General features: G+C 37.7%; 2 protein-coding genes and 2 long non-coding RNA genes across 5 annotated transcripts; 3 read left to right on the forward strand and 1 right to left on the reverse strand.

Moving 5' to 3' along the window:
- Nucleotides 1-425: 425 nt before the first annotated feature.
- Nucleotides 426-3,701, forward strand: LOC103336124 (1,8-cineole synthase). The gene is made up of 2 exons (XM_016795455.2): nt 426-1,406; nt 3,151-3,701. Exons 1-2 carry the CDS (start codon nt 566-568, stop codon nt 3,507-3,509), a joined length of 1,200 nt encoding a protein of 399 aa, XP_016650941.2. The 5' UTR covers nt 426-565; the 3' UTR covers nt 3,510-3,701.
- Nucleotides 3,702-4,284: 583 nt separating this feature from the next.
- On the forward strand, nt 4,285-6,704 carry LOC103336125 (metacaspase-1-like). The gene is made up of 5 exons (XM_008239161.3): nt 4,285-4,898; nt 4,988-5,318; nt 5,729-5,849; nt 6,040-6,234; nt 6,519-6,704. Exons 1-5 carry the CDS (start codon nt 4,406-4,408, stop codon nt 6,576-6,578), a joined length of 1,200 nt encoding a protein of 399 aa, XP_008237383.2. The 5' UTR covers nt 4,285-4,405; the 3' UTR covers nt 6,579-6,704.
- A 4,311-nt stretch (nt 6,705-11,015) lies between these two features.
- LOC148916481 (uncharacterized) lies at nt 11,016-12,582 on the forward strand. Of its 2 annotated transcripts, none has more exons than XR_016127960.1 (5): nt 11,016-11,181; nt 11,311-11,372; nt 11,743-11,945; nt 12,034-12,097; nt 12,237-12,582. It is a non-coding gene; the product is annotated as an uncharacterized LOC148916481 (long non-coding RNA). The 2 variants fall into 2 exon arrangements; XR_016127959.1 differs by having other exon boundaries at nt 11,017-11,181; nt 11,302-11,372.
- Nucleotides 12,583-13,167: 585 nt separating this feature from the next.
- Nucleotides 13,168-14,794, reverse strand: LOC107881193 (uncharacterized). The gene is made up of 5 exons (XR_001677853.2): nt 14,583-14,794; nt 14,092-14,190; nt 13,928-13,988; nt 13,621-13,674; nt 13,168-13,510 (listed from the first exon to the last, which is right to left on the reverse strand). It is a non-coding gene; the product is annotated as an uncharacterized LOC107881193 (long non-coding RNA).
- Between the last annotated feature and the right edge of the window lie 2,246 nt (nt 14,795-17,040).

Below are 17,040 nucleotides of genomic sequence, written 5' to 3' on the forward strand. Positions count from 1 at the left end.
AAAATAATTTTCAAACAAGAACATAAAAAATAAGAGCACGTTATAATAAATTATAGAGAGAAAGAACGTGTTATTGCCCTTCATCAATTGATGAATTAATTTCAAAGCATAACATGTATGAGCAAAGGACTTGTAATTCAAAATAGTTAATAGTATTTATCTATGCACTCGAGATGTAGACTTGATTTGCCCCTCTCCAAATCACAACATTTAAGAGGGTAGGGGATCAGGGGATGGTAGTGTGAATAATTTGCCCCATTTTGGACGGCCCGGCGCAGAAAGAAACTAGAAAAATGGTCCTCTAAATACGACATTAGATGTACAAGAAAACGACAGGAGCACGGGTTCCAAAAAAAAAAGGGTTGCCGTGATGATTCGTGAGGCCATTCTCCAAATAACTGGATCACAGGCGGACCACCGCCATACAATTTCTTCCTCAAAATCTGACCCCAAAAAAAAAAAAAAAATTTCTTCCTCAAAATAAATTTATATATATATATATATATATATAGCAAATATCCCTAGTAGGACACTGAAGGAATTAAACTTTTTTATTTCACAGGGGATGATGACGATGGTGGAAGGCTCCTCCATACCCCCTTTGCTTATCCGCAACCTCATATCCTCCATTTTTATCTTCGCGGACAAATCCCTCTTGAACTTGTCCCAGAAATCGAAGCTCCTCCAGCTCATACGCTGCGTTTTGGTCACTTCCTTCCTCTTCTTCCTGCGCTTACTCCCTCCTTTAAACCCTAGCGACGACGACGTTCCCTATCGAAAGGGTCACAGTAAGAAGTCTTCGAACATACATGAATATGAGTTTCAAATACCGTCAAGCGTTGCCGTCGCTAATACTGGTGGTAGCGGCGGCAGCGCTGGCTCGGCTATAGGCCGAGCGCTTTCGCAGCTCTTGTCGCTCATGAACGACATCCCCGTGAGCTCCCGCAAGTACCAAGTTGTTCGGTCTTTAGCGGAGACCCTCATCGAGGATAACCATAAAGAGGGCATAGAGGCTTTGCGTCAGGTCAACCGTACGGTTCTCTCCGCGGCCTTTTCCCGGACGCTTGGCCAGCTGGAAGCCGCCGCCGCTCTCGAGCAACAAGTACGCGGCGGCAGCGATGGCAGTGATTTGGTGGGGCCCGTTCGGCCGGCGGAGTACCGGTTGAGCCGGGTTCTGCGGGCGGTTCGGTCGATTGGGGATGTGGCGTGGCTGGGGGCAGCGAGGGCTAGTGGGTCGAGGAGCTCGGCGGAGAAGCTGGCGGCTGAGGTGCTTTGGCTGGCGGAGAAGTTGGCGGCGTGTGGATATGGGGATGAAGCTGTGGTGAGATGGGCTTCAGCTTCTAACTTGGCTTGGCTCTCTGTTTCGGTTGAGCCAAGCTTACAAGCTTCCTTGGTCAAGGTTTCGGGTACGTCCTTCTACTTCATAGATTTTTTTTATTTTTAGAAGATAACCAAAATAAATTTTCTTTCTTTCTTTTTTCATTCAAGATAATTCAGTTTCTTTGTCATTGGCTTGTGACATAAAAGGATATGACAGAGACCGCACTTAAAATTGCAAAAACACTTCGAAGTTGAATAATAAAGTTGCAGAATTTAAAAACTTGAATATGGAAATTTGTCCTTTCTGTGGTAGAAAAAATTATTGAGTCCTCGTAGGTAATAAGAAGGTGTAGTTGTCTATGTGACAAAATTTGATCCAACGGCTAAACTAATATTTTTTTTTTAAAAGAATAACAAATTAAACTGAATAGACCAAGAAATGGACAAATCGAAGAACAAATAAATTAAGGAGAATTGTACAACTCTCGGGTAATTTTGCTAAATTAGTCTTTCCAAATTAGGAGGTTCTTTTGTCATTAGTCAGCTCTTTGAGTTAATTACTTACCCCAAATAGTTTAGGCTAATTTACGTCTACATCAAAAGTTTCAAAACGTCGTTCTTACGAAAAGTATATATATAGAACAAAAAAAACAGCTATATAGAGATTTATATAAATCATAGCCAAATTTGATTTCTATAACGTAAAGAGATTTCGTTAATTTGGGTAGAGATGCCCCTGATTTTATTTAGGATGTTCTTTTTATAGATTCTATTCTATGTGCCGGAGTCACGCTTTATATACCCCAATTGCAATTCTTGATTCAATAAATTCCTTCCCTTGGTCGGGATTTTCTTAAAATATAATTATTTTCTTTTTGTCAAATATAGAACAGGAAATTTGAAGTGACGGTTCAGTTTTCCATTACCATAGAATATGCCATTCCTTAGGGATTTATACTTATGCATCACTGCACCTGGCATCCAGTCAAAAATCACTGCCTCTGACTATTAATAACATTTAAATATGTAATCTATAATTTTCTTCATCCTTCTTCCTATTTTTACTTTTTGTTTCGTCCTTATCCATCAAGACGAATGAGATTGCGTCTAAGAAGAGCAGAACTAGGTGCAGAGTTCATAATAATGGGCCGCCATCTCTCGTTTGACTTTTCAGTCTTATCACCGTTCATTTATTTATTTCATACAAGTGATATTGAATAAACGGAAATTGAATTTAGATGTACAAATTTAGAATCTCGATATAGGATTATAAAACCACGGAAATATTTTTACTGACCATTTTAACTAAAAGTATATATTTATCGCTCTTTTTAATACTTGATAAACTAATATCGATTTATAAGACGTGTATATAGATAACTTGATGCACAAATTGACCAAAAAATTCCAGATTCTAAGATTGTTAACGAATGGAAATCACAAGAGTATTCTTAACCAACTTAAAACCATCACTTGACTTACCTTGACCTATATTATAAAATATAAACACGATTAGTGGATTGTAATTTAAAAAAAAAACAAGAAAGAAAAACTAGTACTAAATTTTTTATGCATATATACCTGTACATTTTTTTTGGTCTCACATATATATATATATATATATATATATACATGTCATGTAATTTGCAAATTTTACGTACACATGAATTTTTTTTTCTTTTTCTTTTTTCAATTATCATTTGGTCTGGAATAAAAAAAGTACCACATTCACAGTTCACTGCGAGAGGGAGGGGATCCAAATTAAATTTGTTTACATGTACATTAATTAAGAAGATAAAATTATATTTTTGTTGTTGATTTGGTGCGCAGCATTATTGTTCAAGCATGCCAAAGATATGGGAATGGATGCAGCTGATGATGATGAAAGCAAAGAGCAACAAAAGCAAAGGAAGATGCAGATGCTAATGTCGTGGCTGCCATTGCTATGCAGAGCCAGCAACGGTACCGATGTCCCGGTTTTGAGCATTCGGGAGAGGGCTGAGCTGGAGAGAGTGTTGGAAGATATCATAGAGATGCTGGAAAAGGAAGAAGATCAAGAGAAAGTGTTATCCTTGTGGCTCCACCACTTCACGTATTGCTCCTCCTCTGATTGGCCCAATCTCCATGCCTCCTATTCCCGCTGGTGCAATGCTTCCAGGAAGCTCTTGCTTCACTACCATGATATATAATCTAACAATTTATTAGGATAGTTGTATATTGATAATGCCTATTATATATGTGTATTTCTCTTATTAAATGGCAGTGATAAGAAAGAGGGAGGCCCCGGGGTAGAGTTGGAATTAATGCAACCCAAGTGTACGAAAATATTTATTTATTTATTTCCTGTATGGAAATACTTGGTAAGCAAAGAAGTTTATGCATGTATGTTCTTCAAAATAGAAAAAGTCTTAATATTCCTTGCGTACTTGTATAACATACTCATAATAAATATTCTATATTGGAAAAATAGCACATCTTAGGATGGTTTAAGACCTCATGTACTGTTCCCTTACAAGCCGATTTTTAGGGAAAAGTGTGGGCTCTTAAAGCAATTGATATCAAAGATGATGATTGGATTAAGATGATCGGTATTATATACGATACATAATATTGAGTCACTGGATACTGGTAGATGAGTGAAGTTGCTCAAAGGGAAAAAATGGCTACGGCTGACACATAAAGGTGGTGGAATGTTAGAACACAAGATCTCATATTTAGAAAATAACATTCAAGACTGTTATTTCAACGTGGAATTATTGAATTGGCGTGAGTTGCTGCTTTTTATTTATTTATTTATTATAATTGCTCAGAAAAGGTTGGTGTGAGTTGCTGCCGAACTCGAACCAAACATATATCACAAAAAAGAGACTTTATAGATAAAGATTTAAAGAAGATAGAATCTGGTTCTCCACCACTCCCCAAAGTAATCGAACATACAGCTATAAAGTTCACAAAGAGCAGCTTAGACACAAGACAACCCACCAAAATGCCACATTGCTAGCTAGGTACTAACTGTTGTTCCACTCATTCCCTTAAGAGTGATACTAAGAGAAACTAACTAGCAATTGCCAATTGCCTGTTGGTTATGGCAGGAAGAACAGAGAGGTGCAGTTGGTGTGGAGTGAAACTTGTGGTGCCAGCAGAAGAACAAACCATTCAGTGTGGTTCGTGCCACCGCGTCACCCGTGTTAATCAACCCTCCATTAATTTTAATTCTTTGATTCAAGCCACTCATAATTCCATCAACCACGCTGTCAGCCGTTTAGGAACCCTGATGGCCAATGCCGCAGCCTCCCCCAGTAGTAGTACTGGTACCGGTTGGTGTTCGGGGGCACCAGCCGCTGCCTCTGGTTATTACAATCCTCCTCCTCCTCCTCCTAGTCAGCCGTCCTGGCCATCAGTACCAAAACCCTTGATGCCTCCTTCCGCGTATGGAAGAAAGCGGGCGTTGCTTTGCGGAGTGAGCTACCATGGGCGTAGCTACAACCTCAAAGGAACCGTGAACGACGTTAATTGTATGAAATACTTTCTTGTTGACAGACGGGGGTTTCCAGCTGACTCCGTACTTATGCTTACAGGTGCGTAATTAACTCTTTTGGAGTGCCAAAAACACTTCTCATTAATAGATCAAAATTTCACCATAAAAATATATTAATATGTGATGCAGAATATGAGGCAGACCCTTATAGGATCCCAACAAAGCAAAACATACGAATGGCGCTGCAGTGGTTGGTCCAGGGCTGCCGATCAGGAGACTCATTGGTGTTTCACTTCTCTGGCCATGGCTCAACCCAGCCTGACTACAGCATGGATGAGATTGATGGCTCTGACGAAACGCTGTGCCCTGTGGATTTTGAGACCCAAGGGATGATCCTTGATGATGAAATTAATGCCACCATTGTTAGGCCACTGCCCCATGGCGCCAAACTTCATGCCATTATCGATGCCTGCCATAGTGGCACTGTTCTTGATCTGCCCTTTCTTTGCAGAATGAACAGGTAATTAATTAGTACATAATTACATGTTTTAGTTATCTAAGGCCACGTTTGGGACTTCTTATGGAAAGGCTAAAAACGTTTTCTGATAACTAAAGGCACTTGTAATAGTGTTTAACAACTTAAAAGTGCTCTTGGATCATAAAAACACTTTCAAGGTGCTTTTCCAAAATCACTTTCACTTTTAATAAAAAAATCGGTATTCTTCTACTATAAGAACTTCTAGGGAACGTCTATGAGCAGGAGTGGTTTTTATAAAATCAGTCCCAAACATTTTGTGTCCATCCTCAATTTCAACTTGCAATCAATAAGGTCATCAATTTCTTAATTAAACCCGATGAAAATGATTATGCTCAACAGATTAAGAAATTAAAATGGTATATATTATTAACTTGCCTTGATTCAATATGTAGAGAAGGATGCTATGTGTGGGAAGATCATGGACGATGGTCATCTGTTTATAAGGGTACAAGTGGTGGACTAGCTGTCTCTATAAGCGCTTGTGACGATCACCAAACCTCTTCAGACACTACTGTGAGTATAATAAAATAATATTGACGATTAATTAGTCACCAACAACTTTAATTTTGGAGTGTTTCTGTTTACTAATAAATTAACAAAAATAAAAAATATAATAATTTTTTTTTTAAGGCATGTTTGGTATCTTACTTGGATCGAATTTTAGAAAAATTTCATCTTCTTTGTTTCCAACTCGATTGTGCAGGCTTTTTCAGGAGACACTTCGACGGGTGCCTTGACTTATAGCTTCATCCAAGCAGTGGAAAATGACCGTGGATTAACATATGGCTATTTGCTTAATGCCATGCGCCAAATAATTCGCGAAGCTAGGTCTGGCATACGCTTAAAAGGGCCAATTGCAGCTCTTGTCAATAAAGTATTTGGTACCGAGTTTCTACAAGTACGTATACGTATTTTAGATTCGTATATATTTCATTAAAACTCTTTTTTCATAACATTGTAATCACATCTCTAATAAGAATATACCTATTTGTATAGACGAGTCTCTTCAAGATATAGATGTGAAAAACATTAACGTTACATGCATTTCAAAGCTGCATGCAATCATATTAAACATTACATGTAAATCATATCACAAATATCTGTAAAATAGTACTTCATTACAAGTTCAGTGTAATATGCTTCATTAAAAAAATTCTTAAAAAAGGTTTGTTTTATTTGCAGGAGCCCCAATTGACGTCATCCGAGAAATTTGACATTTATTCCAAACAATTTGTACTGTAGTTGTAATAATATGTGTGAGAAGTGAACTAAGTCTATATAACGCTAGCTGCTCAGTTAGTCTGACGATCGAGCTCATTGGTGTAGAGACATTCATCTAATCCCCGATGACATAATTCTGTTTTTGTACTTGTTTCTTGTCTTTTTTTTTTTTATAAATAAAATAAAATAAAATAAAATACTATCGCTATTCTCTGAAAAAAAAAAAGAAAAAAGTCTATACAGTTGTTATATCTTGACCGTTCTTTTGTAATGGATATATCTTGATTATTATAGTAAATAGATGTTTATGATATTTGTATTATTTTACATCACAAAATGTGATAGCCGATCTTGTTATAAATATAGCACTTTCAGATTTACGAATACAAAGTCGTTGGATCATTTTCTCTATTTCTTTTTTAATTTTTATAAATAGAATGTTTTAATTGTTTAGTTCTTCACACTCCAATACATACAAATAATTGTTTTTTTTTTTTTTTTTCAGTCTAATGGTAATTGTGTTTGATGACGTTTTCTTTCCAACTAATATGGAGGTGAAAAACAATGTATTTATGATGAGCTTGATATAGTTGTGTGTAATAAACTAAATTTTAATTAATATTTAACTATTAGTTTATTAAAGGAAAAGGACACTTTTGTCCTTAGACTATTTTAGTAAAGGAAAAGTTGACTTTTTTAACCGGAGAAGAATTTGGCAATTCCACTTGCACCGTTGCGTAGAGCGCGACGAAATGATTCCGTAGACATGTAGTGGACTCAAATTGGAGTTTTAACGAAGAAAATACGGTCAAAATACTTCAAGGGGCAAAATGGTAATTTTGGAAATCAGGATTTTTAAAAACTGACTCTCTCTCTCTCTTTCCTCACTCTTCTTCCTCGCGACCACAGCCCCCCTCTGTTTCAACTCGTCACCTTCTCTCCTCCATAACCACCGCCACACTCCACTCCGGTCGATGAGACCGGACCCAATCGAACCACCGCCACCTCCTCTTCCTTTCCCGACCAGTCTTTGCCCTTGGAACCGCGGTTTTCGCCGAAAAACTTGCAGTGAAGTCGTCGGTTTTGATAGAAACTTCGCCACCTTCGTTTTCCGTCGTTCGGCCACCAAATTGGACGATCAAGGTATGGATTCTTACCTATTTTTCGTGACTTAGCTGCTGGTTGGGTAGGATTTCAGAAATTTCAAGCGTAGATCGTTTGATTTTCAATCTAGGTTTCAGCAGATTTTGAGGGTGTGATTCCGGCCACTTTTTGGAGTTGGTCCAAGAACAAAAGTGGTTCCAAAATGGGTGTTTTACCTAAGTTAGGAGTTTGGACAGGCGGTTTGGAGTTTTTCTGGCTGCCAGAAATTTATGAAGCCACCCACGTGCTGCCGGTGCGTGTGGCGGTGCATGGGCAGTTTGGTGGAGACCACATTCAGTTCTAGAATGATCCTTGTGTTGTCACGAGCGTGTAGGAATTCGCGGATTTCAATTTGGTTAATGTTTGAACCCCGAACGGATCTCGCATCTTGTGTGATTTTCGGGTTCAATACAATTGAACCGTTGGATCGTAAGTATTTTCAGATATGTTAATCTAGACCTTGCCAGGATCGTGTAGGATTCGACGGATCGTGAATCGGAGTCCCGGATACTCCGAAATCTCGAACCCTAAGGTGAAGGTTTTAGGAACCGTTTGACCAAGCGATCGTGACCAATCCGTCCGTCCGACCGAGACCAGATTCACAGGACGTGTGTGCTAGGATTAAAGGAACGTAATGTGGACATAGGAATAACTTAAATTTGATGCACGTACTTCTAGGAGTCGGGGGTCATGGTTTTATTTAAATATTTAGGCTTAATTGCTACAGTGCACCTTGAAACATTGGTCAATTCTCACTTTACCCCCTTGAAGTTAAAGTGACCCAGTTTGCCCCCTTGACCAAGGTTTGATGTTTCACAATGCCTTTTACCGTCAATTCCATCCAAAAGTCAGTTAAGTTTGATGACGTGGCAGGGATGTTTTAGTAATTTTGTGCACCTAGATTTTTTATTCACAAATTTGAGTGGGTAATGTGGCAAAGTTGAGCCCACCTCCAGTATGGATAAAAAAAATTAATAAAAAATTAAAATTTAACACTGTAAAAAATTGTATCCTCTCTCTCTCTCTCTCTCTCTCTCATAGCTTCTGGAGATGGAAGAAACACGGGAGGCTGCTCTAGCTTGTTTTGATAATTTGTAAGAGGAGCAAAAGGATAAGGCATGGGAAGATTTTGAAGCAATGGATTTAGATGGTGATTGGACAATAACCCTCATCGAATACCAGCAGTTTTATTATGGCAGCTCTTAAAAAGAATAAAAAAAACCAGGAGCTCAACACTAACAGAGATGGCAAGTTGAATTTTCAGGAATTTAAAACTCTTTTTTATTTGTTGCTCAATTCCAAGGGCACAACACCATTAATACCAACACAAGATCAGGTAACATTTAACTTATCATCGATTCATCGATTTATTTAGTTTATCTTTCACTGAATTTTTTTCTCTCTATCTCTCTCTGCAGGGTGGGTTGCGATGGGGAAAATGGCTAGAGGGGCACGTGTCGGGAGAAGGGGTATAGGGCTGGGGTTCTGTAGGGGTAGAAAAACCAGAGGAGGGGGCGATGGGTCTCAATGGGGAAGGGAAGTAGAGAAGAAATTAGTGGGGTGGGGAGGAATAGGTTTTGGGTTCTGCGTAGGGAAGGGTGGGTTGTGGGTAGGGGCCGATAGCTTTCCGGGTTCTGCACAGGGAGAGGGGTGAGTTGTGGATTGTGGGTTTGGGGGTGAAGCGATGGGTTTCTAGTCGGGGAGAAGGGATGGGTAGGGTTTTTTTTCTTCCTTCTAAAATCTATTTTGTTTTCAATTTTATGTTTGTATTTTAATTTTTTAAAGAAATAAAAAACCTAGGTGCACAAAATTACTAAAATACCCATGCCACGTCATCAAACTTAACGGACTTTTGGATGGAGTTAACGGTAGGGGCAATGTGGAACATCAAACCTTGGTCAAGGGGGCAAAGTGGGTCACTTTAACTTTAAGGGGATAAACCGAGAATTGACCAATGTTTCAGGGTGCACTGTATTAGTTAAGCCAAATATTTATACCGAGCAGTTTTATTAATATATTTATTATGGTATTTGAATCAGGCACCCGAGGCACCAGTTGACTCGCAGGAGGGACCTTCGAAAGGTCCAGCGAGCTTGGACCAGCTATGAGTGGACTCTTTATTTTCATAAATGAATTTATGCAATTCAGTTACAATATTTGATCTTGAATAAGTTTTTATTCAAATATTAGTGTTTTATAAGTTGGTATATGCTTTTATATATTTTGATTTGCATGTTGTCGAGTGGAATATCCTTTAGGGATATAAGGAAAGAGAATTTTAGCTAAACATCAGATAAATGGCAGCAGAATTCCAGATTTAATGAAATTCAGTTATTTATCAGATCTTTCAGAAACTTTATATATTTTCTTCTTAAGCCACCTTAGGTACCCAGATATTAATATGTTGCCTTCAGATTTATTGGTTGCCTTCGGTTTAGTCAGCATGCTTGACAGTTGCCCCACGAGTTCTATGGTACCCGGACTCGTGCGGAGCCGAGTGCGGATCGTTGACTACGATTCCCTGAATCCTGCCAGTTTGCGGCTCGAGTTGACTTTGTGTCACCAAGACCTGCTTGGGGAATTGACGGAGTATCAAGAATTGACGGCATATCAGGAATTGACGGAAATAGAGGGGTACACCTAGGTGGTAGTTTTTAAACTGATTTAAGTGCTTTTAAAAGATTAATGTTGACCATGAGTATGATTGGTATATATATATAGGGGACGGATCCGTGGCACCATATTTTTGACACAAGTTTTGACACAATTTTTGGACCATTAGATTACTCCACTTTTAATGGTTGAGATTACATCTGACATGGCAAAATAATATTTTTTTCTTTAATTTATATTTATATATTGGAATTATAATTAAGAATTCATTCTCTCTCATCTCATTAATTATATTTAATTAATTCATTCTCTCTCTCTCTCTCTCTTTCTTCTACAGAGAATTGACGCCTCCTCCTCTGCCTCTGCTTCTTTTCTCTCTCTCCGGTCCCTTCTCATCCCCAAAGCCACCCTCAACACCACCACCACTCCAACCCCTACCCTACCTAAACCACAAATCACAGGGACTCTCTCTCTCCTTCCTCTCCAGTAACGCCATCGTTTCTGGACAAGGAAAGAGGGATTTTGAAGATCACCGATCTTGGACTCGGCTGTGCCTTCACTGTACCTCGCAAGAGTTACACGCACGAGATTGTTACTCTGGTACAGAGCACTGGAAGTTCTGCTCGGTTCAACTCATTACTCTACCAACGTCGATATGTGGTCCATTAGATGTCTTTTCGGTACTTAATTCTTACTTGCTCTCACAATTTCTTTGTTTTAGTTTGGATTTAAAGTCTCAATTAATGACTTGTTAACTAATTAATTTGATTGATTGTGCTAATATTTGATTCTTAACTCACTCTCATACTTCGGAGCTGTGAAGCAACTGGAACTAGATTCTATTCATAGTTTCCAGAGTTAGCTTCCTGTGAGTTAAAGTTTTATGATTTTGATGTGATTTCAATTATGGGTACTTTTATTTTTGTTATTTATGCTGTTGTTTTAGATTGGTTTTTGATGACTTTCATGCTAACTTTATATTTACAAGGGACTAAAGATATGATGACTGAAGCTATGTTTTCTCTCAACACTATGACAGAGGATGGCAACATCAAGGAGGTAAGCTTTTCAACAACGATAATATCTTAATAGATTATATGAGAGACTTAATATGCTATGCTTCTAGTAGAACTCAAAATTTATTGCTTGCTCCATATATTATTTGACTCTTGTTGGCTGGCCTTGCCTCAACCCAATTCATACTGCCATATTATCTTTAATCGATTTTCTATCTGCCTATATTGATCTTTCAAGTTCTCAGCTTTTTGATTGAATCGGATGCTTGAATTTGAGATGTCAAAATAGGAAGATAATAATTATATTTTAAAATTAGTATGATAGTCTACTCCATTATATTTAATATTGCATTAACATATGTATTAATGTTTTTCTAAGTTGCATCGTTAAGAAAGATTAATATGTTCAATAGGTAGAGCAGATAATTCAAGTGGAGAATGGTGAAAAAAGTACTCCAAAATAGAAAGTGGCACAATTACAAGCACCATATGTAGGGATGGTATTTGACACAATGGAAGAAAAGAAAGTGTACATTATGCAAAAAGATAGCACAACAGGACAAAAGAAATTGTCCATCAAATATGAAAAGAAGAAAGAATGAATCAGCAAATCCATGTAAGTTTGTTCACTTTTTATTATTGTTATTTCTAATAATAAGGTTAAAAGCTTGTGTTTAACTTGATTATTATGAATCTAAATTCAGGCAAAGAAGAGTTAGAAGACTTGTGCCAAGATGTGGAGAGTGATGACTAAGAATATTGTTAATGGTGAGTTGTTTTTAATTTATAGCTTTGATCAATGAAGTATTTCACTGAATAAATTATTTGATCAATAAGTATGGTTTGAATGAAAACATAGGTTAAAGTTTTTAACTTGTCCCTTGTATGATTATTTTTTTCTTCCCAGCTTCGGAGTTTCAGTAGATATCAATGTTTCATACTTGAATTCTGCTTACTCTGGTGAGGAGGTTGAAGTTGAGGCCAAGGCTTTACGAGTTGGGAAGCCTGTTGGTGTTGCCAGTGTTGAGTTAAGGAAGAAGAAGACATGCAAAATTATAGCTTAGGGCTGTCATACCAAGTATCTTGCTCTCACTAGCAAACTCTGAATAGCTTGGAAGTTGAAATTTTCTTCAGACTTGTATGGAATATTAAGAAGCCTTTTTTGCTTAGACTTGTATAAAATATTGAGAAGCTTTTTGGTGTTGTCAGTATTGAATTTAGGAAGAAGAAAACAGGGGAAACATTGTTGTCAATTGGTGCTTCTCTCTACACTCAATTTCTTATGCTTCTGGCTTCTTAAAAACTTTAGTTGGTGCTTGTTTCATACCCTGGATTGCAGCAACCAAAGAGCCTCCGCCAACAGGAAAGGCTGGAAATTTCCTGCAAATGGTGAACACAATAATGGTGGATGCTTTGTTACAGGCTTACAGCAAAATAATAACTCAACTCTCTTCAAAAGACCTTATAGAATGAACTTGCTCGGTGTCACACAACTGTGCACTCTTGATGAATATCCCAAAATACATAGGCAAAATTATCTACTTGTCTTGAATCATTATCATTTCCAACCATCTGTAGTAAATCCTCCACCCGTGATTGAGCAAGATCGAGTTGCTTTTTCAGCTCTCTAATTTCCTTCTACATCTATAAAAATGTGGCATGCCATGTGTTGGTTTAAATGCATTGGATCTGACACTTTCTTAAGTGTGAACTTTGAACCAACAATTTAGTGTTCCCATTTACAAATTTTGCTCATGGTTATAGTTCGAAGAGTTTCACATACAGACAATGCTCAATAGCATCTCTCCTCAGACTGATACTAATTTGAAAAAGTTGTCAAAAACCACAAGATTCAATTGCTTAACTTATATATCGTAACATGATACAACTGATTAATGAAAAAAAAATATAAATCAAGAAAATTGAGTTGACTATTTGAGTCATAATTCATCAAAATTGTATTCGTCATTGTAATTCTACCCATTAAATTCGTCATTTGCAACATACGTCACTGTATCCATTACTGTCATGCTCAAACTCTTCATCACGATTGTTCTTCTCATTTGACAGTTGCATATCACCATGACTGCCACATTTAGACTTTGTGCCTTCTTTAAATACAGGTGCATAACCCTGATTTTACATGCTATTCGATTTGTTTGGCTTTTAGTTGCTTGTAGTCTGTGCATCAGTTAACGAGACCTTAGATGTTGACAGAACAAAATATGGGATTTGCACAACATGAATAAAACAAGATTGATTCTGAAATAAGAGATGTAAAAGATGCTTACAAGCTCTTCATTTAATTTATCCAAAGCATCATACTTGATTTTTGAACTCAACCTCTGCAAGAACAAAATGTCACATTAGCAAAAGAATTCTCAATCACCAGCAACCAGAAATAGATATTTAAGCATATCATTGAGCATACACACTAAGCTAGCCTCAGAAACAATATTGAAAAATATCAAAATTTACAAGCATACTAGCTGAGAGCCAATAGAAGCTGAAGGAAACTATCAGTCCAATAACTGCAAGCATAAAATTTCTCAGCTTTGACCAATTGAGTTTAAAATAAGAGATATAAAAGATGCTTACAAGCTCTTCATTTAATTTATCCAAAGCATCATACTTGATTTTTGTTTTTTGAACTCAGCCTCTGCAAGAACAAAATGTCACATTAGTTTCTGTTAAATAAATTATAAGTAGCACAAACTAAAAATTAAGCACCAAAAAACCCGTAAACCAGTTCATTAACTTACATTCTTAGTATCCATCACAGTGGAAACTTTGACATCCTTTTCTGGCCTTTTTGCAAGAGCAGCTATCTTGGCCATTATGGCTCGTTTTCTACTCTTTCCCTGCCAATTTTATAGTTGCATAAGGGGATTAATAAATAAGACTCAATGCTGGAAGTAAAACATACACAGATAATCAAATGCAAATAAGATTGAAGTGAAAACTTTCAACACAGTTTTGCAGAGTGGCTCCAATAACAAGTAAGAACTAGGCAAGAACTCTAATGAATGGCAAATAAGCTGGATGAGACTTCCAAGCATATGCTTCAGAGCACGATACACATTACATTCAGCAAACATAAACTCAAATACAAGAAAAGAGGTAAGTTTTGAGAGTGACTTAAGAATCAAATATTAGCACAATCAATCAAATTAATTAGTTAACAAGTCATTAATTGAGACTTTAAATCCAAACGAAAACAAAGAAATTGTGAGAGCAAGTAAGAATTAAGTACCGAAAAGACATCCGACGGACCACATATCGACGTCGGTAGAGTAATGAGTTGAACCGAGCAGAACTTCCAGTGCTCTGTACCAGAGTAACAATCTCGTGCGTGTAACTCTTGCGAGGTACAGTGAAGGCACAGCCGAGTCCAAGATCGGCGATCTTCAAAATCCCTCTTTCCTTGTCCAGAAACGATGGCGTTACTGGAGAGGAAGGAGAGAGAGAGTCACAACCAGGTCATTTGTGCTCGGCACCCACCAGGTGTCGATCACGAACAAGGTTCGGCTCAGATTCCAAAGTGAAATTTGGGTCGGGTCCTATCATTGTGGTTGTGAACATTATTTCTTTTATTCATTCATGAAGACATGATTTTTCTCTTTATATTCAACATGCCCGTTGTTCAGTTTTTATATGTTATGAGAGTTTTCATTTATTGTTTAGATTTTTGTAATTAAATATTTATGAATTTTGTAAATATGTGAGACTAGTTGGTTAGGGCAATGTGTTGAAGAATACACAGAATCCCACATTGGAAACTTAAATAATTAGAAAGTCTCATATAATAAATGATTCCATTTTTAATAATATCGAGGCTTTTTGTATAAAACCCCACACCTGCTAAACATGTGGTTAAGTTGGGGACAATATTGATGTTGCTAATGGTGACTGGGCCCAATTAAACACAAATCAAACAACCCCTAAATTGAATCAAAATCAAACAAACTCTAAATTAAAAATAAATAAAAAAGTGGCTTATGTGGAATTGATTGCAAGTGTGGCCCACTAAAAAGTGGCACATGTGAGGAGGATTGTTGAATACATAGAGTCTCACATCAGAAACTTAAATAATTAGAAAGTCCCTTATAATATATGGCTCTACTCTTAATAATATTGAGGCCTTTTGTATAAACCCCACACCTACTAAACAAGTGGTTAAGTTGGGGACAATATCGATGTTGTTAGTGGTGGGCTAAGAATCTGTCCCTCTGAAATCTTAACATGTTGACGTGAATTAACCTATTAAATCAAGGAGATTTATTTCATAAGTTAATTAAGTAATTTACTTCCTTGTTTTATATAGTTGACACATCTTTGTATAATTAGGAGATATTATTTCCTTATAAAGCACCATTGTAAACTCCTACCTCCTTATGCAGAAGAATACAATTAACCTAAAGTATTCCAACCATATTCATATTTTAGCATGGTATCAGATCAATCGATCCTAGGTAGAGCCCTCAAATCATACCCTCAAATTCAAACCCAAAGCCTACATCAAATTCCTTACCTCTAAAATCAAATCCTCTTATCGAACTCCTTAAAACACATACCTCTCAAACCAAATTCCTAAATCAAATTCATACATCAAATTTCTCAAATCCAAATTCCTCAAATTCTCAAATCAACTCCTTAACAACAAACACAAACTCATACCAAATCTTACTTCCGCTGCAATGTTAGGACCCCCTAAGATTCTCTCCTTCCTTGCAGACTCACAGAAGCATGCCGTCCATCCTGGGCTCATGCTTCTATCGCACCACCAAAGGTTCAGATTTTCATACATCCTCTCCAAAGCCCACATGAATTATTGACTCGGGCGCTATGGATCACATGATATTTGATCCTGACCAACTTATTAGTCGCAAACCATCCACTCAGTCAATGATGTCTAATGCTAATGGTCCCCCCTCCCCTGTGGTTAGGGAGTGCTCTCTATCTCTCTCTAACTCCATCCATTTGGATTCTGTATTGATTGTTCCATCCGTAGACTACAAGTACAAATAAAATTTGGTCAGGATCGACTCGGGTGCTACGGATCACATGACATTTAAAAGGTGTTTCGTCCTTGGGGTACTAGCTCGACATATTCTTTGGGCTTCCATCTTTCTTTAGGAGAGTCCTCTAGACAGATTCCCTCGACTTGGTCCTGATTCTTTGATTGCTATCGGAGAGTAGCTATTCCCTTTCCTTTCTGGTTTGCTTGACTGTCAGGATCGAGACCTCCTTTTTCCTCTGCTCGTTCTACTCCTTTCAGATCTACCATGAATGTTTGCGAGCCAATTATAGGTGGGAGTAGACGTCGAGATCTATCGTGCCCACGGTAACCGTTGTTGTGCCATTGAAGCCAATTAGTGACCTGGCTGATTTGTTGATCTTTGTCTCTAGACCCATATGTTGAATGACCGCCAATCAGGATGCTGGCTGCGCTGCCCTCGTTTACGTCAACTCAATCGACCATGGCCTAGGTGATTTGGATGCTGATGACAAAGGTGTCGTTGTGTGGCCGATCAAGGCTGATTAGATCTTTCTTTTGGAAGTCGATCATAGGATCGTCTTTTACCAGTGGGAGGCTAGTTGAGACTTGGGACATGACAATGGCATGTTTAATCTTCCTTTTCTTTTCTTTGCTGGTCAGCCTGCAGACTCCTTGGAGTCGCCCAGGATCGTGTTAATCCTTATGACCTTCT

This window comes from Prunus mume, linkage group LG6 (genome assembly GCF_029339155.1).
Source record: "Prunus mume cultivar Tortuosa linkage group LG6, ASM2933915v1, whole genome shotgun sequence".
NCBI lineage: Eukaryota > Viridiplantae > Streptophyta > Magnoliopsida > Rosales > Rosaceae > Prunus > Prunus mume.